Source organism: Heliangelus exortis, chromosome 3, assembly GCF_036169615.1.
Source record: "Heliangelus exortis chromosome 3, bHelExo1.hap1, whole genome shotgun sequence".
In the NCBI taxonomy this organism is placed as follows: domain Eukaryota; kingdom Metazoa; phylum Chordata; class Aves; order Apodiformes; family Trochilidae; genus Heliangelus; species Heliangelus exortis.
In genome coordinates this window covers 51104748-51127695 of record NC_092424.1, presented here as the reverse complement: position 1 = coordinate 51127695, position 22948 = coordinate 51104748, and the positions used below count along the sequence as shown (strand labels likewise).

At 42.4% G+C, this 22948-nt stretch overlaps 1 protein-coding gene across 3 annotated transcripts in view; it reads right to left on the bottom strand.

Moving 5' to 3' along the window:
* The window catches only part of AKAP12 (A-kinase anchoring protein 12), a 32007-nt gene extending 10243 nt beyond the window's left edge, over positions 1 to 21764 (bottom strand). Inside the window, exons 1-2 of one of the 3 annotated variants that reach the window (XM_071740562.1) lie at positions 21343 to 21764; positions 11440 to 11626 (exon numbers count right to left, since the gene is read on the bottom strand). In XM_071740562.1, the coding sequence (XP_071596663.1) occupies positions 11440 to 11626; positions 21343 to 21465 (310 nt within the window). In that variant the 5' untranslated portion in view covers positions 21466 to 21764. Of the gene's footprint in view, positions 1 to 7860; positions 7986 to 11439; positions 11627 to 21342 lie in introns of those variants that run through there. The other 2 variants (XM_071740564.1, XM_071740565.1) reach the window with 2 other exon arrangements.
* Between the last annotated feature and the right edge of the window lie 1184 nt (positions 21765 to 22948).

Sequence of the window (22948 nt, the reverse complement as noted above, 5' to 3'; positions counted from 1 at the left end):
CAGAACAATATATGTAATTATTCTTGAAGCAAAGCTCAGTATCCTTTCTACATAGAGACCTGAGAGAAAAGAAAAAGCTAACTAAAAAAGTGTGTTGACTAAAATGATGACAAGAGAAGCTTGTTTTACAGATCTGTCCCATAGCAAGATGTGAAAACACCCATGGGAAATTTCCTATTTTTCTGAAAACCCCCAAAACAGTTACATTACAGCTTACTTGTTTTAAAGATCATGAATCTTGGAATGCTCCCATACATCACACCACCACTATGGCCAGACAGAAACCTCACCTGCAGCAATACCACATTCCTTGAAATTAATGAAATTGCTACTGTGCAGGCAGGTAAAATTCTACCCTCCACTGCTGACAAGTCTCTCTCAGCATTTGAGTTTTACCTTCAGGACAGTGGTAAGAGCACCCTCTCAGTCTTGCTGGGACAATGTAAGTATTATTGCTGCCCCTGGCCATGAGCTGCCCAAGTTCACAGACTGGCATATATATATTAAACCTCCTGGAATACAGCAGTTAAGAAGCCACTTACACATCGAGTTTAGGGCACAAAAATGCAAGCTCCCCATGCCACAAACAAGAAACTTTGTAGGGAAGAGGTAGGAAAGGAACAAGAACACTAGGCCTTTAACTTCTCTCATTTAAACACAAAATTAGCAGGTAATAACTGCTTCTGCTTATAATGAGAGTTTTAATAACAGCAATAACTCTGTGATGGACATGCCTGATGATGAACATGACAACACGTGAAGATAAAATCCACAGCATGATCAAGGCACCAAAAGATTCCTGGGCTTGGATACTGCCAGCATTTTAGTTTAATATCAGTCTTGACCCTTGATTTTGCCCAACAAAAGCTTGGTTAAGGTGCAAGGGCAGGAATGTGCATGCTTTTTTGTCTGAGCAAACTTGTTCAAATGGGAAGATGACAAAGAAATTTATAAAATAATAATCAATGTTAAACAGCAACAACTTGGAAGAAGGCATGGTCTCTTTTTTTTGAAGTTGTACATGTGTACTACTTTGATGCCTAGAGGCACAGAGGACATAGATTTCAAAAGGACATGCATCACCGAATTCCCCAAAGTTCTTTAGTTTTTATTTGATCCATCTTTTAAGTCAGATCTAACACTGCAGTAGGCCCAGCTTCATGCAGGGGCTGGAAGACCTGTTCTCCAGAGGTCGCTTCCAGCCTAGGTACTTCCTCAAAGCTGCTTGCCTGAGTTCCCTTTGAGAAGAACAGCATCTTCATAAGCACACAGACAATGCACTCTAGGTAAGGCTGAAACACACCTAAATAGCAAGCAAAACTAAATCTACAAGTATATGGGCTTCCAGAGGGCAAATTTTGTTTATATTCACTACCAGCAGCCTACTGATTGTTGTTTCTCAGATGACATAAGCGAAGCTTTTCTATTTTTCCCTTTGTCTAACAGCTTAAAATTATTTCCTTTCAACTCCTAATTCACTTAAAAGTCTGACCTCCGATAACACCCTACCTCCTAAACATTTTAAAACAAAGATGTTTAAACCAAGTAATTTGTGAAGGAGTACTGTAAAAGGAAATGGGCATTTTTCTGAAGAACCCAGGGTTATTACTCCGTTGGTAACACACCTCTTGCGAACACCAAAACACAGAGCAAAAAGTAACTCTCTGCAAGAACACTTCAGACGGTGAAGCAAAATGAGGTTGTAAGTACAGCTAGAAGCAGTAACACTTGAACTCTCTTTTAATTTTAAGATGGTTACCAAAGACAAACTGTGCTTATTTTATTAATATTTTTTGACTCTTACAAGTCAAACATTACGTAGTTGTATGCTGACACTACACAACAATAAAGCCAATGAACCACTTTCATATCTGTTCATGAAATCATCAGCTAAAAAAATTAAACACTGATCATTTAATGTTAAATAAATATTTGTTCATGAAACATGACTTAGACAAAGGCAGAGCAAAAAATGAGGCTGAGAGCCAGCAGGGAATGCTGGGTCTAGGTGAGAAAGACCAGAAGTAGGAAGGCAGTAGGAGCAGAGAGGAGGTCAAGACACTTGTGACTCATTGTGGGCAACTGGTGAGCAGTTCCATTCCTCCTGCAAACAGACCTTGGGGATGCATGCTTATCATTTTTAAAAACCTGATATTTAAAACAAACAAACAAACAAAAAAAACTTGCATCTGAGGCTCCTTTTTTTTTTTTTTTTCATTCCCAGAGCACAAATTTAGGGTTGAAGAGGAGTTTCACAGGTCCACAAGTAAACAGGATTACTGTAAGAGGGGAATGATACAGAACATGAACAAGTGATGTATTCTATTTTGACAGTGAGAGATAAGATGCAAGACTAGTGTGTAGAGGCATCTCTTCATAGTCACAATAAGCATTCAAGATTTTATCTTATTTTAGTTCCAAACCAATGTGTTTGCAACACCCTAAAACAAAGACTTAGTGTCTGAAAATGCTCTTGTAAAATCAGTAGGTATGGAAATGCGTTAGGATGGCAATGCAATCACAAAAATAGACGACACAATTTAGAGCACAGTGATAAGCTTTCAAATAAGGCTATCAGTAATGAGATCTTCCTTATGAATCCAGCAAACACACTATCTTGCAACACTTCACTGAATGAACTGTAAAGAAAAAACTCACGAAAATGCTGACTGCTGGAAAACTCACTTTAATTACCACTTTGAAAAGCTGCAACTATGCTACACATAATCACACTTTCGTCACTCCCTCACAGCACACAGTGGGCATACTTGAACACTTGGTCCCAGCACAAACCCTTCAATTCCACAAGAAAAAAACATTTAACCTGTCCAGAAGGCATTTCATCCCCAGTGTAACACAGAGTTGGATATCAGCTGTTGAGTGATCTGCTGCTGTTGCTCCCAGCCCCTACTTTGCCCGCATCTTTGCCATTTATACCACTGCAAGTGTCTTTTAAACTGAATTTCGGATGCCCTTCCTCAGCATATGAGGAAAGAGATGTCATTTGAGGAATCTGCCTGCATGCTGCCAGAAGGCTGCCACTGCTGAGAGACAAGCCTGCAGTGCAATACATATCCAAGTTGTACTTCCACACAGTATAACCTAAAGAGCATCTTTATGTCCAGTGGAGCATGAAAGAAACAGAAGACCCAAGAAGCGAGCTGTGCACGCTGAACTTGATATTTAGCAGTTGAACTCATTAATGACATTGTTATAAATTACATTCTGGATGCACAAACATTGTTAGTACACTTCTGAACACAAAGCTTATTGTGAGTACTCCACGGTGAAAGCTCTGGAAGTTATTTACGCAAGCTATTGTTGTTTAGAGTAGTGTAGAATGTCACTACCACAGGTATTTTGGCAAGACAAGTAGCACTTTGTGAAAGAATTACTAGAATTTGAACACATCTTTAAGAAACACAGGAAAGCCTCATCAGAATGCCTACAGAGGAAAAAAAAAAATCTAGTAAAAGACTGCTATGACTACAATGTCTTTAGATCTGTCCTGAGCAGGGCTGCACTTCACCAGCCACATGCTAGTCAAGGAAAACAATACAATAAAAATATATGCAGAGGAAGAGATAAAAATCAAGGGCGATATCATAAAATTGATCCACTTTGCTATTTGAACCCACTGTGGCTAAGAACTAATGCTGAAATTCTATTTTAACTACTTACATACCAGTTAAGTTTTCAAACATTTGTAATTGAATCAAGGTGCTGCTTTTGCTTTAATAACCTCAAGTGTTTTGTTTTATTATGAAAGAATTACAGTCTTAGGGAATGAAAGTGGTTGATTTCACAATTTCATAGGTAGCTTAAGTCTACCTAAAAAAAATAATTTCTATTTTATCAGAAATATACTGATCAGACATTGGACAATTAATATTTTCAAAATTAATTCTTGTCCCATCCAATTAAAAAAATAAATTAATAAATAACAGTTGTCTGATCATAGGCTGACAGACACTGTTGGCAGCACAACTTCACTGCTCCCACCATCTTATCTGTCTCTAAAAGTGAAAATGTCTCTCCCCTGGTAGTTGCTGGAGTGTTAGAAAAAGCACTCCAACTGCAAGAGTTAAATCCACAGCACTTCATGTGCTCAAAGTCAACCGTGTCAACATCTGGAGCTGGTTGACTTTTCCCCCTAAGGATTTGCAGCACGGCACTGGATTTTTTCCATGAATTCCCTACATTCTCAATCTCTCAGATGGATGTCACACACACCCTGCACCCGCTCTGCAGACTACACTGGCCACCAAAAGGCTCCAGAGGGCTTTGTGCTGTTTTCATTTATTCAATGTTTAAGTATTTAAGTATTCAATGATTAAGTATTTACTTATCTAAGTAGGGCCAAATCATGCTTTTGGTCACATACACAAAGAATACTCAGTACTGCTGAAGCCGTAAGGCTGAAGGGGTACTTTACAATCATTGTATTCAGGTTTGTTTTGAATACAAATTAAAAAAAAAAACCACAAAAAAACACCTACTGTTCTAAAACTCACATGACACTGAAAAAGAGAAGGCAATTAAAAAAAAAAAAAAATTGAACCATTGCTCATGATCTATCAAGCTTTTATTTGTTAAATGCAGTTTTCCCTTAACTGCCCAATTCTTCTAATTATTATTAGAAGCACTTAAAGACAAAATCAAGAATGGGTAAAAATTGATAAGGATGGCAGAGCAGTAATTAAAAAACATAACAGAGTTTGAAATCACACCATCTATGAAAACCTGTCCAGAACAGATCTATTTGTAGTGAAGTAGATGGAATTATTAGTGAAATCAAATACTTTAGCAATTAAAAAAAACAGCAGGTTGTCCCTTTAGGTTTTCATTGCAGAGACTAAGAAGTGCACATTACACTACAAATGCTCATTATTTTAAATACTTTAAACCAAAATTTTCACAAGGTTTGGTCTAATAAATTAAACACACCACCTACTTTGCAGTAACAAAATAACACAGAAATATATTCAACAATCTTCTAATAATTTTTTTTTCCTATAAGGTTTAAAGTCTGTGACACCACTGCTTGACAATATATTTCACAAGTTCTTCCTTCCTTTCTCTACTATTCATAGTATTTGTACCCACTTCAGTGTATAAATAATTCCTTCATGTAAAACATACTACTTCCTTCCCCGTGCTATTCATCATTTCTAAAGGCTGACTTGCCGTGTTAATTGTGGGAAGGGAGTTCTTTCAGAATAATTAATTAACGAGGGATGACTTAGAGAGCTTTTTGCATACTAAATATACAGTGCATACACACAATTCCTGACCTTCTAACTACATTGTTCTTTCAAAGCTTTAGAAACAAATATCACCAAGTTCAGTCTTGAGTTCCCTGGTACTTGGGTAGCAACTGAAGAGTAAATTTTTAAAATATCACATACTTTTGAGTCCATTTTTAAAAACGGGGAAAAAAGGAAAAGGCTGCAAAATAGCTGTAATTTTTCATGGCTTAGGACTGCTCAAGAAAGCAAAAGCAACATTCCCAGAAAAGGACATCATACATAACCTCAAAGGAAAGCAACTTAAAAGAAAGCACAATCATTTCCACTGTGATGGTATAACATTCCTCACAGACTGTTATTCTAAGAGGATTCTTCTTTAGCTGTACTTGTCTGCTTGAACCTAGACACCAACTTCTTAAATTCCAGCAAGTTACATACTTCATTCATTCAAGATTTAAAGATTATTTATCTACTTATTTTTCAATGTCTCAAGAAACAGTACTAAAAACAAATTTTAAAAACCCAAACAGTAAAGGTCCTCTAAAAAATAGTTTTGGTTTTAATCCAGAGGGGTCATTAGCCATGGCTTCGATATATAGTTGCTGTAGTTAGAGATTCTTCTTTAAATGAACTCACAATAATAAACTGCCCTCAAACCAGTCCAGCTGTTCTGCTTGGGAACCATACCAGCATGCTACAAATATTTATGAAATTTCATGGTTACCCGTGCTGTTCATGTCTCACGTTCCGCTTTTTAAAATAAAATGTATTCACTGAGCATAAGACAGATGCAACACTGGCAGTGGGGCACTGGGAGGGGGAGAAGGGGGGAAAAAGGGGAGAAATCTCCACTAGGTATAGGAACGGGATAAGCAATAAAAGTCAGCAAATGTTGGGACATTTTTCAGAACCCCTAATGATTAATGAAAATATACAATGAATAAGCAGATTGATTTTTTTTTTTTTTTCATAATGACTACATAAAGAGTAACATAAGCTTCACAGACCAACTCACCACACAAAGGAGATGTAGCATGAATGAGACACACAACAGTTTAAGACACTCCTGCATACCAATAAGAAAAGGTACACCTCTGTCCCTTGAAAGAAATGGTAACTTGTACTGAGCTGGACACAGTTCTTGAAAAACATACTAGAGAAGCAGTGCAAAACAGATGCAGTGAAAAATCCAACTTTTCACGAGATTAAATAAGGAAAACCTCAAACGATCAAATTGTGCAAGCCTATAAAGAGACTGCTTTTGAAAAACAGTTTAACCTTTAATTACTAACAATAAAAGGAAATTAAAAAAATAGAGAACCCTTGAGGAAAAAGACTCAGCATGTGATAAGCTCATTAAGCATCAAGTTTAATGAAAACCCTATTGTAAAGAGCAGTAGGCTATCTCCTCCCCTACTAACTGATTCAAATCACGTACAGTCTCCCCCAGGGTCAGCTGCAAACAGCGAGGGACTTCTCCAGGCTTTGTTGTCTATAAGCATTGTAACACTAAAGCATTTTGCATGAATAAAACTCCACTATTTGTTGAGTTCATTCACTAGCTCTAGTAAGTAAAATATAAGCAATTAGTACAATGAAATAAAAAGATTTCCTAGATTGCTATAGGCATATATAATCTCTGAGAAAAATTCCAATGCAAATTAGTTATCTTTAGGAAATTTTTTTTTTCTAAATATCATAGCACCACTTTGTTTCCCAGAGAAGGACACAAGTTTGTGCAAATCCAGCAGTGCAAGATCATGCTTTTTCTTTTTAATTCTTTGCTCCTCCAAATACTTTGAAGAAAGCCCAGTTAGTTTATGGTGTTAGCCCTTACACTTCAGTTGCTCATAAATTACTTTATTTAATAGCTATGCATGAAGTTCAGTGCACAAAGCATCAAGTTTATACCTTCACAGACTGGAATCCCACTGCCACACACACATGTGCACACACACCGTGCCACAGTGTTAATCTCTGGATTATACTTCTTTAAAATTAAACAGTGATGGAGCAACAGCTTCACATCACTCATGCAAATATTCTTACAACTTAGAAACAGTGCCCATTTGTACATTTTCTTCAATTGCACCACACTTAGCTCTTAAAATATTTTACTGCATTATTTCTTGATTCATGTAAATCAGCATCACCAATATGGTCACTACCTTTTCTTTCTGCTCCTCAGTTTCAGATACCTATGCCATAGTCTGGTACTGCAGAAGAAAAACCAGTCAGTATCTTCGAATTTAGAAAAGCCTCGTATTACAAGTACCGCACCGAACGTCCGACTGAGGTTACAAGAAACAAAAATTTCAGCAACCTCCGCTGGGAAGCAGCTCTCCGGGAGATATAAATATTTAAGCCAGAGCTTTTAACTCCTCATGCAGCCTCAGGAAACCCAAAGCAAGTGCAGCAATACTTTGGGAAGGTGAAGGAGCGCTCCAGCAAGAAGACACCGCGCTCCTGCAGCATCGACTCCCCAGGCGTCAGACACTGGGAGACAGACGGACACAGAGACGGGCAAAGACAGACAGACAGACAGACAGACAGACAGAAAGGCAAGCGCTATCGGCAGAGAGAAAATAACAATAAATAAATAAACGCTTACACGTTAGCAACGCCGCGCTGCCTTACCCGTCATCGTTACGGTCCCGAGCCCTTCTGACACTGCACACTCATCATCAGAAACTCCCTCCTCGAGATCTGAGGTTCCACCCCCTCCTTCTCCTCCTCCTTCTCATTCTCCTCCTCCTCCCTGCCCGGCCCGGAGCCGGCCCAAAGGGGAGGAGCGGCCCGACCAGAGGGGTGGAGTCCCCGAGTCCCGCCCGGCGCGGGCAGCGCCGCTACCTCAGGGCTCGGCTCAGGGCTCGGTTCTTCTCCTTCCCTCACAACGCAGCGGGCAGCTCCAACCATTCCTGCCTCAGCCGGACATCCGTCCTGAAACTGTCACTTCTGTGTATTTTTTTTTTTTTTTCCTCCTCCTCCGGCCTCCGGAGAGCGGAGGAGCCGTCTCTGCAGTAAGAAACAGACACTTTCTAAATAAACTACAGACCGCTTCTGCTCCCGCTTGTGTAATGCCTTTTTGATGCTGTTTGCACAAAGAACCCAGAACAAACCTCAAGAGATGCCTGTTAAAAGCCCTAAGCAGTTTAGCCCTCAAAAAAAAACCAGAAAACCCAAGCAAAACCAAACCAAAAAAAGCCCACCTATGAAACACTTTGGTTTCTACATACTGAAACATTTGCTCCTTTTTCCTATTAACAATCACTTAAGGGCTGGGGGCTTTGTTCTTGTTTTGTTTGAGCTGCAATTCTTCACAACTTATTTACATTATAAATTTTCCCAACTTTGCTGTCAAGAATTTCAGAAAGACATTACTTTGGATACCTTTGGATATTACTTTTGTAGACTAAAGGTCCAGAAGCTCTTTGTGCTAGTAAAAAGAGAGGCAACAGAGTAAAACAAAATGTAAAGGACTGGTATCTGATTTAGGTGACCTCCTATTCTAGTCACAATGTACACATTATGTTGGGTATTTCCAGAGTTCTGATGACACAAAGGTACTTGGGGACAGCCACACACAACCTCTGCTGGTGGCTCCAATTGCCAGCACCAACACAGTTCCCAGTAAATTTAACAGAGTTGTGGCAACTTTGATGAGTCTGGATCATCTCTCAAATGACCTTCCAAATATGAGACTCAAATAGAGATGGCAACAATAGACAAATAACCAACCCAGTAAATCCTTCAGTCAAACATTCCTTTGCTGTAAGCAATTATCTATCTTGCTTCAGTGCTCAGTGTCATGATACTTTATTTCTGATTTTTTTTCAACAAGTTGAAATCAAGAACGACTGGGGAACATGAAGAAGCGTAGAGCTAAAATTATTTATTTATCTATGTGGACATATTTCTCTGTACGGAGTATTTAAAAGAGGCTTCTTCCTCACCTTTATTCATCTGCCTAAAGACGCATAGACATGAGGTCCAGAGGGGTGCACATAGTTGTGAATTTCTAAACATAGTCTTCAAGAACCATCTTTTCAACACTTGACCAAATAGGTTTTTTGTCTGAAAATACAGGTTGCATCACCTTCATCGAAGTGTTTTTTTCCTTTGAGAGCAAACCTGCAGAAGTGTTTTGCCTTCCATGTAAATGATGCTACTATGTAGGCTTTGTTCCAACAACAAGAGTAAAATAAATCCTGATTAAAACAGCAATATCAAGCAATCATATGAGGGATGATTATCAAAGTAAGCAAAGACAAATCAGGCAATCTACTGATACAAATTCCTAATGCTATCTGTGACCACAACACATCATACATTTGGTCAGATGAAACTACCCATATTTAATGGGAGTTTCTCACCTTGTCTTTATTATACATTTTAGGAATACAATTTCTGTACAACTGAAGCCATAATCCAACATAAAATTATTCAACAAGAATTATAATCTCTGACTATTGACTTGAAATTAATGTCCTTTTAAAGGCTTCCTCTGCAACTTTATCGAGAAGATGAATATCAACATGAAATCTTCTGACTGTATTCCAAATCAGAAGGTATTTTCTTTCTTCATTACTCCATTTACTAAGTACCCTCTCTCCACCCTGTTTACTTAACAGTGAAATTTTAAAGAGAAGCAGTGTTCATCATGAGTGAAAAATGAAAGACGCTGTAGCCCATTTTTACAGTGTCAACAGCCTCTACCAATACAATGAAAAGAAAGCACAAAAGCCCAGCATAAAATATGGTAAACTTTTGGGATTAAGTAATCTGCAATTAATCTGAAGGCATGTCAAAGAATTGCCTTTTCTAGAATTCACAGAATGATTTGGATTGGAAAAGACCTCAAAGATCACCCAGTTCCAGCCCCCCTGCATGGGCAGGGACCCCTCCCACCAGAACAGGATGCTCAAGGCCCCATCCAACCTCGCCTTGAACACTTCCAGGGAGGGGGCATCTACAACTTCCCTGGACAACCTGTGCCAGTGTCTCACCACCCTAACAGTGAAGGATTTCTTCTTTATGTCTAATCTAAATCTACTCCCTTCCTGTTCAATGCCACTACCCTTTGTCCTATAAAAAGCTCCTCCTCATCTTTCCTGTAGGCAGCTTTAGGTACTCTAAGGCCTCTATAACCTTTCTCCAGAGCTTTCTCTCCTTCAAGTTGAACAAACCCAACTATTCTCAGTCTCTCTTAGTAGAAGAGGAACTCCAGCCCTCTGATTATCCTTGTGGCCCTCCTCTGGACTTGCTCCAATGGCTCCATGTTCTTAATTTCAAACCCAAACTATGAGGGCTACACAGTTGCTGTAAGCTGCTTTTAGGGCTGACACTGAAAAGGTGCCCCATCTCACCCTTTCCCCATCTGTGCCCTGCTCTCCCACACCAGCATTAGTTACCTCTCTGACCAAAAACCATCCCTCCCTCTCTCCATCTCTGCCCAAGGGGTCAGTCAGGGTGCAGGGGGATGGCCGCAGCAGGCCCCTCACCACACGGCTGCCAGTGGCAGCTGTGGCAACAGGGGCTCAGCAAGAGCAGGAGAGGTGGGTGCCGGTTCCCACAGGAGAAAGCAGCACATTTCTGTTTTCTGCTGTTTTCCAGGACAGGGTAGGCATGGGTGCCCCCAGCGACAAAAGTTTGCGGTTAACCACAAGCCTGATTAAAAGGAAAAGGAACTTTAATCAGGGTAGAGCCAATGGATCTGCACCCTGTCCCTTCCAGTGAGGTCAAAATAGTTTAAAAGCACTAATATCACTAATAAATGAATATAACAAGGATTTCTCCCCTATGAAATAAGAGCCAGGCCTATGCAGCAGAAGATCATGACATGAGAGATGGAAACTGAGCTGCTTCTTTATGGAAATTAATGGTGGAGAGGTTGGCAACAGGCAAGCAGAGGCACCACAGGGTGCATTAGGGAAGGAGAACCACTCCTAAGGAGGAATGCGTACCACCAATCCACAACCTATTTTTTTATCTAAACTCTGCTATAGAGAAAATGTGTCCCATGTGTAGAGCAACACTGTCCTAGAAAAAGAAGCACTTGAGCAACCAAGAGCTCACCCGAATAACAACCTGCTCACTAACAGATGGCTGACTGGATCCCTATTTCAGCTTCTCATCCCATTTATCACCCAGGCCTCCATGATCTCTCCACTGAACACAGGTTTTTACATACCACTTGTTCCAGCGGTTTCTGCTTGCTCTCCGGGTACTTCTTGGAGGGGTGAAGCCACCCCTGGCTGCTGCCCATCCATCTCCTGAGGTGCTGTAACACCTCCTGGCTGCTGTGCATCCCCTGGTAGGACATCATGTTCCACACCGCCTTCACGAACATCAGGTACTGGTGCACTTGCATCTAAAGCCTGCATAGTCAAGTATTGGTTGAAAGATGATAGAGAAGGAGAAAGAGAGAAAAGAAAAGAAAACAAAAATGGAGTATCAGTATTAGGCCAGTTCCCCCCCCCTCCCCCCCGCAGAGTACTGTATTCTCATTTTGCATACAGAGACGCAAACATTTTGGGAAATAATGCTGCTTTCAAAATCATTAACTTTAATAAATTAAAGTACTTCTGTGAGATAAAAAAGACCCCAAACAAATACAAAGCAAACAACTAAACATGACAATCTGGGACTTTATTTTACTATTCTCCTGCATTATTAGGTGGAAGAAGAAAGTCTTACAGACAGTGGTTTAAAAACTGGCTTCTAGCACAAAGGAAAAGTCAAGGATAATGTGAATCCAGCTGATGGAAAGGTATTTTTTTATTCTTCAAAATGTCTGGCACAATTTCTCTGATATACGCATAAATCCTGCCTACACGACAGCCTTTGGTATCGCTCTCTGCTGATGTGCTTAACTTATCATCATAAACAAGAAAACTTCAAAGAAACTGAACTGTTCAGGAAACTGAACTAACTATTCAGGATAGAAAGCAGAAAAAAATATATACACAGATCCCATGAAGAAGTTCAGTGAAACTGGGATCAAAACTAGAATTTTGGGGCCTCAGTTATTAAGCAGAGATTATTTTTACAGAGGGGAAAAAGCTTTGCAATTCTTAGGGACACTGTGAAGTAAGATTGGAAATATTTTGTTGAGATTTCCTCATATGCGTTAAAAAATAAAATTATCTTTTTCAGCTTTCCCATTTGATAAATTGTAATTATTTTCATAGTTTGTATTGGCTTGCCATATTAAAAAAAAAGATATTTTTAAAAGAAAAATATACTTCTGAAAGTATGAAATGTGTTGTGGTCAGTAAAAAAATACCTCCTTGCCTTTTACTTAATTAACTGTCTTCCCAACTGATTGCATTACTTTCCAACAAAAGCTATTTCAATGAATAAACCTCTTAAACCTCTGCTCCTGAAGCACAGGTTTAAGGTTCCTCTAGTAGAACAGCACAGCCTAATTACATATCATTGTCTTATTACTCAGCTGTACTCTCAAAATACTGCCAATGAATCTCTGTTAATTAAGTGAAGGAACCCCAGATACAGTCCATCTTCCATGTAATGTAGCATCCAAATGCCTGAAGCACCAAACTGGGATCAGAAAGATGCCACGTTCCTGACAATTCTCTTCCAAAACCCACTAAAACAGGCTGCTGAGTGGCAACGGCCATTTATTTATTTTTATTAGCAATTAGTCGGCTGCAATGGAATTTCAAATCAACACACAAAGTGCCGGGCAAAGGGCCTTCCTCTTATCAGTCAGCCCCCTTTTCACACGCCATACCCCTGCTTCCACAAGCAACAAAGTGTGCGTTCGGGTTCCCAATTTTCAGTTCAGAAGCCCTTAATTAAGCCAAATTGTTTCCACCTGGCCTTGCTGCACTCCTCAAAGCTGCCTTTCACAGCCACATAATCCACCTCACGGAAAAAGGACCCCATTCTGCTCCACTGCCAATACCACAGATGGAATAATTTGGCTTCAGAGTTATCACATGCTGAGACCAGATATTAAATAGAAGAAATAGGGAATGGCTCAACACTCGGATTACATTCCCGCTTCTCACATCATCCTTCTCATAAATCTAAAACACAGGAAAACTCAGGAGGAATAAAAATGCCACAGCATTGAACAAAGGCATGTAAATTCTGGGAAGCTTTTCTGCAGTTGCACACAGTATTAACCGAGTTAAAGAACAGCAACATACACACATAGAAAATTCTTCAATATGAACTGAAGAGCAACTATTATTATTTTTAGTAATTAATTTTACTCTTTCATTCTTGGAGGCCAACTGCTGCTCCTGCAAACACAGTAACATACTTAACTTTACTGGCCCTCAGGGCACTTGGCTATAAGAAGGTAAATCCATGGATGGCTACTACAAGATGACACCCTCAGAATTGGCACCAACAACTCTTTGAAGTCACAAGAAAGGCAACAGCACTGAATATCTTAGCACTCCTTACTTTATTAAAAAAATTCCTTGCCTTTCTTCGCAAACCCCCCTCCCCCCAGTCAGCAAACCATTTTAAAGCTGGAGCCATATGTATAGGCAAACATGTATAGACACATAGAATCTACCATTTGCCTAAATGCCTGATATGAACCTGCAGAATCTGCAAGGAATCAGGGTACAAAGGAATAGGGCACCCAATGCATTACAACTTGTCTCCTTTTTCAATTGAACCCGGAGCGTTACCACAAAATATTAATTATGCTAGCAGTATTACTCCAGCTCTGAATTTTTTCTGAAGCATTCAGAAAACAGTGACTATACTTCATCTCAAAGTTTCGTGACCCTTTCAGGAGTCACTGGATCTAGCAGAGAAACTGCTGGCTCTGTAAAATACTGTGTGATATCTTCCAGTATGAAGAACAGAATGTAAAACATAACTAAATGTAGGACTATAAGGAGCTTTCACCATTGATCAGCCAGTATAATTATAATCCTTCTTCACTCTGTACATAAATTCAGTTTTGAAATCAGGACCCATCAGTCTCAACTGAGTAAAAATGTATACACATTATAAACCTCAGTGTTTTCAAATCTGACCAGACCTGCCATATAACCCTACCCTGGACCTTTTTACCTGAGGCTCCTGGGTATGAGTCTGATGTGATTATTTGGAATAAGAGGGCAAATGTGGATTTTTAAATCAAGTGTTCTACTTTAAATAATTTAATAATCATATAAACAAGAATCACAGAATGGTTCAAAGGGACCTTGAAGATCATCTAGTTCCACCTCCTCCTCCTCTGCATGGGCAGGGACACCTCCCACTAGAGCAGATTACTCCAAGTCCCATCCAGTCTGGCCTTGAGCACTTCCAGGGAGAGAGCAGCCACAACTTCACAGTGTCTCACCACCCTTACAGGAAATAATTTCTCCTAGCACCCAATCTAAATGTACCATCTTTTAGTTTGCAGCTGTTCCCCTTCATCCTATCACTACATGCTCTTGTAGTCAAAAACTAATAAAAAAATAGTATTTCTTTGCAAATTAAAATTAACGCAAAAGAGAAGAAGCTATGCAGCTTCAGAGCATTTGTAATGCAAAGGGAGACACAACAGCTTCATTAGTTAAAAAGGACGTTTTCTGTTGTCAGACACTTGATCAGGCTCTTGATGATGGTCAGTGCAGTCTTTCCCACTGCATTAGTCCTCAAAAGAAACTAATTTCAGTTTTCCCTCACTTTAACTGTTTTATTTCTCTGAAGGGATCTAAACCACAGTTTAGCCCAATTATGTTTAATTTGGTGAGCTGTGTCCTTAATTCCATTGAGAACAGTAGTAAATCTTAGACAAATACAAAGTCAAAGTTTAGAGAGACGGGTGAAAACCTTAAAGACAAAATTAATGTTATTAGGAACCTCATTATTCAGCTCTGTGTATTTGTCTACAGGTAATGAGACATTGCAGTTGACAGGCTTATCAACACTTACCAGGTTTCTGTGACACACATTCATCGCTCTCCTTTAATTATTAATTAATTTATGAATGTGTCATCTTAGAAATGCAGAAGAAATGCAAGAGAACTGGTTATCCAGTTCAACAATCCTTTAGCTTCTTCATTCCCCAAAAAAAGGCCCATCAGTGAAGCAACACTTCGGCTTCTGTCATCCCACTCCTACATTTCACACACATATTTTTTAAAGATTTTCCTCATATTTATCACAAAGGTAGAAGCAAAGGGCAGACAGACAGAGCTACTGAGCCTCAAACACATAGGGCATGCTGCCCATGTCACTCCAACCAAGAGCAGCTTCTGCTCTAATTTGCATACAGCATTAGGTCCAGCTGTTGGATCCCACTAAATGCATACAAAATTAAAAATGTATAAAGAAAGAGATATGGAGGAACAGCAGGTCTCTGGCCTCTCACTGTATGCTAGTGAGTGTTTCATTCACACACTATTCTGGAGGGATGAGCAGCACCCAGCTTCTTCCCCCCACTAGCAAACACACCATTCCCAACATTCCTTGTACCAGACCCAAATCATTCCAGGGATTCCTCACACCAGGCCCAAACACACCAGAGTTAATTTTGCCTCATTCTGTTAATCCCGGTACGCTGATTCTACATTAGATTACTAAAATAGCCAGATCCAGCTGTCTGAACAACTGAGCAAACTAACATAATGGTCTCTAATATTTTTCCTGAAGTTTGGTTTTGAAACTTTGGGAAAGTCTGCAGCACTGTTGGTCAGCCCAGGGGGTCTGCTCTTGACACATACTGTTTCATTAAAAAGATCTTCCAACATCTGGAAAAAACCCCTGAATTTAGGTCATTCCAAGTCTTTGTTCACAGCAGTGTCTTGTTTTGCTTTAGCTAAGGCAGTAGAGGTTTGTGAGAGACTGCAAATTCCAGGTGGAGAAAACATACGGCCCTTACTCTGTAAGTATGTGACAGGATACTTAATTTCAGTACCTTATTTTTGGTTAACATCTCTTGCAGACAAAGCCAAGAGCATTCTCCTCACATTTTGTTACTCCTCTAGATCTATCCTCTTCTGCCCTCTCAGCCTTACTCCATTAGGACATGTCCTTATGGATGACTACCCTCAAAATCCACATGACTGTAACAAAACCTACAGTTTTGCTCCCAAATCATCTCTGGGATCTCTGTTTGCATGCTGTGAAGGAAACATTACTCTCACCTTGTGATTCTGATCCACACCTTAAGCCTGATCCAAACTGAGCCCCTTCCCAGGTCTTGCATCTTTCAGCTCTTCCTGCACAGCAGTCCTGGGTCAGCTCCTCACCCTACATATTCACATCAGTACAACCCATCCAGACGCTAACGATCAGTTAGAAAAAGGACTGAGCACAAGGCAAGTTACTGTCATTTCAGTAACCACAACCATGGCTTGCACTTCCCACCAGAAGGCCCTTCAAAGACCTCTTTCAAAGACACTCCTCTTTGCATCTCTTTAGCCTCTCTCACATCAAACACAAGCTAATTGCCTTGGCTCTCAAAGTGCCTGGACACTGCCTCTATCACCTCCCTCTTTATCTCCTATAAGATTAGGGGGTTGTTTCACACTTCCAGTGCATCCGTAACACCAATTTCCATTGTGCATTTTACTCGATTTTCTCCTTTCTCCCCAGCCACCCTACAAGCACAGGCTGGCCTTCAAACCTGACCACCAAACTACATCACTCTTCCTTCCCAGCTAGAAGAAAAGTATTTAAAGTGAATCAGAACCCTGCATCCTCATCATTCACACCAAGTGCTTCAAACTCGAGTGGTTAACTGAGGCTCTTAGAGACGCAGTTAGGGACTTTCCTGTGGCACTTGATTAAGCTTTGTTGTACCATCACTAACGTTGTACTTTCAGGCTGACTCAGCTCGCTCCCCAGAACGCAGTTGTTTAAACAGAAGTATGTCCCAGCTGTTATTTGTCAGGCACTCAGACAATAAGACACTCTGACATCTCAGCTGGTAACCTCTTTAGAAGAGACAGTTCCAAATATTTACTGTCTAGCAGACACTTGCTCTCACTACAACACAGGTAGCTTAATCAAGTTACTACTCAGCAATGGGAACTATCTCGAAAACACCACTTGAATGATTCACTGCTCTTGAGTATGGGCCCTTGCATACGAGCAAGCCAGGAATTCACCACACAACATTTAAAGTCATTGATTGCTGCAGAAGATTATCTCTGCCAAACTTAAGATTTTGCTGCAATAATAGCTTATTAGCATGCCAGTATTTTTCCAGATTCTCTCTTTAAGTGTTACTCCATATGCCATCTCAGGTAGCTACTCCAACACAGCTCTGCTCCCTCAGCAGGGCCGCAGAGGGAAACCTGTATTAAAACCAGGAACTTCAGCTTCTTAATAAAATAAAAGCGGAGGGGGGGAGGATTTTGAGCGCAATTGCTTCAGCTGAGATGTTGGTAGGATGACACAGCTTTCCTTGCATGACCCACGTGGCGTGTAGTTGCTTTCTGCCCCGTGGGACCTCAGAGGGCACCACTGCGGGGAGCAGGGTGCTGGCGTCTTTTCCTGTTCTCCATCTGATGCTTAGCATTCCAATCGGGAAGTCGGGCAAGAGCTGCGTCACTGCTGTGAAGAGAGAGGGAGCTCACAAGATGGAGATGCCTGAACCAAGCCATGTGCTGCCACCAAGAGAGGTGTCACCCAGTTGCCTGCCCAATCCTGGTCACGAAGTCCTACCTGATCCCCTGCATCTGCAGCTTCTGCTGTCCAAGTTCCAGAAGCCAACACATCTTGAAAAATCAGCAGAGAATGACCTTGCCAAAGAAGCTGAAGAGCTTCCTATGGTTTTAGCTCCTGAAATGAGCTTGCCAAGAGCTGGAAGCAGCAGAGGGGAAGCTGCAGGTGCCCTGGGGTGAGGCAGGACCACAGGACACGGGCCCCCAGACATCTCAAACTTTTGGCTTGCCTGTTCTCTGTGAGACTAACAATCCTGTCCTGACTTTTAGTACTATTATTTCCGAAATCTGTTGCGTCCTTCTCAGGCCAAGCTTCAGCCTTCTGTGCTACTCAGGGCAGCCTGACAGGGAGGGTTTGCAAGCAGACAGGGTCTACCAGCTCACTGACACTGGCAGGGAGAGGTTTTTTTAATTTCCCCTCTTGCCTTGTCTTGGTTCTGGGTCTTACCTGGGTGTTACAGGAAGGAATTCACTAATACATTGAGGAAATGGTCCAGCAAAAAACCAGTTAGCTGGTTTCTAAAGAGTTAGAGAGTTTAACTGGCTTAGGGAAAGGCAAAGTGAGGATCATACATAGTACAAGGCTGGACTGCTTCATCTGGGGCAAGACAGGGAAGAGGAACTGGGCAGGAAAAAAAAGGAGAGGGAAAGAGCACTGCTGCTCCAACAGCAAGGAGATAACTCCACCAGATCAGCCTTCAGTGGGACTGCACCCTGTCCCTTGATTTCAACAGGAATTTGGGTATTGATTCACAAATCAAATTAATTCACTTCAAGTATGCAAATGCATTAGTACCACCAGGATCTGTCACACTCCTCTGCAGAGGTGACTTCCCGCAGTGGGGTGGCTATGCAAAATACAGTGCAGCTCCTCTACTGCCAGAATTTAAGCCTCATCTGTTACAGTAAAAAAAACCTACCAGTTTCAAGTGCCAGTAGCATGCTGGGCTGGAAACTCTGGAGATGCTTTACAAGTAATTCAGCAGCAACTTGTGAAAGGATGGGGTGAGCAGCTGAGGTATTAAGTCCCTTGAACCAACATTCAACCTGCAGTGCTTGTGAGACGGCACCCAAGGGCTCCGATGTGTCTCTTGCACCTTAGCAAAGCACTTTACAAAGGTTTCTCACACCTCCCGGGCTTTGTAACTGAGAAACACAGCACCATACACTCCCCCCTCCCTGTAACTAGGACAACTCAAAAGCTCGTATCTGGCCATAGAGCCACTTGCAAATAACAAAACAACTTAAGGACTATATACTTGGTCCTTTTTAAGAAGCAAAGGCAAATAGGTTTTCATCTCATACAAAATATGGTACCGCTGCATCATGAAAAAATTTTGATTAAATATTGAGGAATTTCAATTGAGAAAAAAGCACAACTTCTGTAAGATTTTATAACCTATACTAGACTTAGCTGCCTAGACAATTTATTTGTGATTGACTTGCCAAGGCTTACTGAAGTTGGATTCCACTAAGATTTGGGGGTTGTAATAAGTGCTTCAATTTGGAAAGCGCAAGAAAAAAAGACTATCCTTCCAAATGTCCCCATTTTATCTCCTGTAAACAGATTCGTTCTTTGACAAATTTCTGCAGGGACATTACAGGATCTGGTAATTTTCAAATTCAAAAGGCTCAAAGGAATAATGATGAAAAATTGTGTCACAGATCTGCCCAAAACTACTGTAGTAAGAACAGAATAAATGAAGTACATAAGAAATATAATTAAACTTAATTAAAAGTTATTTTTAGCTTATTTTTAATTTATTTTTATTTAACGTAATGAAAGGCAAAAATGGTTGTTTTAGAAGAACAGCAGTAAAATGCAAAAAATAACTTTCCCACCTTTAAACAGTTCTATTTAAACAATACGATAAAACCTATTTGAAAACATTTTCTGAAGGAGTGGAAGACATAAAACAGGGTATCAGTATGAAGAATGATCTGTATTTAAGAACAGCATCGATGGTGTTATCTTGGGGAAGGGGTCTTGTTTCCAATTACCAGATAAATATGGCCATGAATGCTAAGTCCCTTCTTAAAGTCACATCACCTTCCTTGTTAAACAATCACAGCAGCCAAATGCTTGCCCTGTGTAAATTCATTTGTTGCCTAAATTTCGGCACCTGAATTCTGAAACTGCCTGCCACAACCGCTAACCGTTTTCTTAACAAACATCAATCCCTAACACTTATTTGGTTAAAAAGAAAAAAAATCTCCCTGAATTTAAAAGTTCATTCACAATGTGGTTTTCAAATCTGTCAAAACATGCACAAGGAAGCCTAGTGGCAGCCAGGAACTATGGGAAATTCAACTTGAAAGTTAAATCTGAACCACAAGGTCAAAGAAACAAAGTCATAACCAGTTCTCAAGATCCTACACACCCACACACCAACTTTTGAGACTTCTGAGTAGCCCTGCACTTTAAGACCCAAACTCTGAAGAGCTTAAAGAAGGGCACCACGGTATAATGTAGCATTATTCCTCTCCTAACAAACTCACGCCTAACCCCCAAGCAACGCTATGTAAACACGCAGATGCACATAACCTCCATTTCAGTCCCAGAATCCCCCAAACGCGCCTATCCCAGAGGGATAAATGGGTTCATTCATAATCTATTTTTAAACACCAGACATGTTTTACAAGAATTTCTTTCAATTCTTCAACGTCTTTATTAAAAATAACACATACCTAGAGCTCCTCTACTCCCCCCTGGCTGAGAGTTAGCCAGTCGCTCCCCTCTCTCCACCCGCGATGCGGTGTGACACCGGGGGCCACCAAAGCCACCGCTTACCGCCCACCCCGCGGCACCATTCCCCACCCGCGGCCGGGGGGCTTCGGCACGGGTGACCCTGCGGTTGGGGAGGGGGTGCTGCCACTCAGGATGGGACGGCCCCGGGGAGCACGATGAGGCTGGCGCCCAGATGAAGGAACTGCAAAAGCGGCGGGCCGGCCGCGCCCCGCGGCGCCTCCCACCTGCATCCTCAGGAGGGGAGAGGATGGAGAGGGGGAGGGTGGGCTGCGGAGAGCCGCGGGAGCCCTGAGCAGGGCTGCGAGCCGACTGCAGGACCGCAATCAGGAGATTTCTTGGCGCAGACCCCGCCGCGGTGGGTGCGGCCCTTCCACCCCCCCTTCCCTCCCCACGGTCGCACACAAAAGCGGCGGCGCCCCCGCGGCTGCCCTAGCCCCTCGCCCCCCCCCCCCCCCCCACCGCTGCCGCCGCCGGCGGGAGTTTTATGACTGCGGCGCTGGTCCTAGCAGAGTCCCGGCCCCATGGCGACTGCTGCCGCACCCCGGCTCCGCGCCCGGCCCGGAGGGGTGTTCGGCAGTCGCGGCAGGTGCCCGCCGCTGCGGCGGGAAAGTTTCCCCGGGCCGGGGTTGCGGCGGGAGCCGCCGCCCCGCGTCTTCCCCCTCCCGCCCCGGCTTCCCGCCGCCTCTTGCCTTACCTTGGCGGGCTCCGGTGGCTGTGGCGCCGCCGCTTCCTCTGCCGGCAGCAGCTCTGGGGGGGTACGAGGGGGCCCGGCCCCGTCCTGCGGGGCGGGCGGCTCGGTGGAGCTGCCGGCGCCCATGGCGCTGCCCCGCGGGTGGGAGCCGGTGGTGGGCGGAGGGCGGCGGCGCAGCCGGGAATGAAGAAGCCCGGCTCTCCGCGAACTCCTTTAGGGAGCGAGAGGAGGGAGAGGGGAAAAAAAAGAGCCAAAAAAAAAAAAAAAAAAGCAAAAAAAAAGCAAAAAAAAAAAAAAAAGCCGAAACCAAAAACGAGAGCGGAAAAAAAAAAAAAAAGAGTGAGCGAGAGCCAGCGAGGAAAATCACCTCCTCCCCTAGTCCCCCCGCCCGTCTGCCTCTTGGTCCATCACATGAGCAGAGCCCCGGACACGCCTTGCAGCATCAAATCGGGCTGATAAGAAGCGGCCAAGGGGGGCAGCGCCCTGCCTGCTGCCTCCTCGCCGACCGGGGGCCGCTCCCCGCCGGGGCAGTGCTGGTGCTGTCGGGCTGGGGGCGCCGCTCGGCCCCCGGTCCCTGGCGGCTGCACCTCCGCGCTGACTCAGCGTTTCTGCCCCTCTCCGGGACCGTGTCGGGACGAACCCCCGCCCGCCAGCTCCCTCGGGGGGCTCCGGCCCCGGGGCTGCGCCACTCACCCGGCCGCTCTGCCCTGCACCTCCCACGGGTTTTCCTGAGCCGGGGGGTGGTCGGCTCCGGGGCCCCAAGCCCTCAGTAGCGTGGGCTTGCAGACCTCAGCCATGCTGGGCCTGCCTGCCCGAAGGACGTCCAGGTTTCAGCTGATGTAGGAAAGTAGGGTCCCATGTCTTAGGTAACTTTAAGAAAAAAAAAAATATCAAAGCGCTCTTTTTTTCTGTCTTGCAGGACAGGTTCGTTATTAATTCATGCCAGAATACATGGCATAAGCAAAAAAGGCAAAGAACACGGTAGTTTCTCTTCTGTTGCAGAATACATAGAGCTTATTTTCTCATGCCACAAAAGCACGACTGTCATCTTTGTAAGCATGTTCTTAACCAGTGCTTTCAAAGATATCAGCAGGGAAATGGCACATACAATAAAATAAACCAACCACAATGTGCCAAATGGGTAGAAAGTGGATCCATTCAGTGTTCTTCACCACAAGTATAAAATCTATTTCTAAAAATGTAAATCTACCATCCTCTAGGGAGTTTAGGGTTAAAGTCAGGTATGATCTCAAGACTTTGCAGTACATACTATAGAACCATATTCAATTTCCTTTAGAACATTTAAGCCAGTCCTCTCACATCAAAACACTGATTCATTCAGAAAAAAACCGAAAACAAACAACCCCCCCACACACACACAAAACAATAACAACAACAACAACAACATTCTCTTAAAAAGTCACTCCATAAATTGCCTGATCGCCACACATTGGTCAGTTTTTTCCCCTAAAAAAATCAAGACATATCAAGTCAATAACTGAAAAAGCCCCTGCAGCAACTCTCCTTAGCTAATCCAAGAACCTAGCAGAGTCATTGTCGTTCAGCAGAATAAAACTGCTCTCATGGATCATGCAGATGGAATCAACAT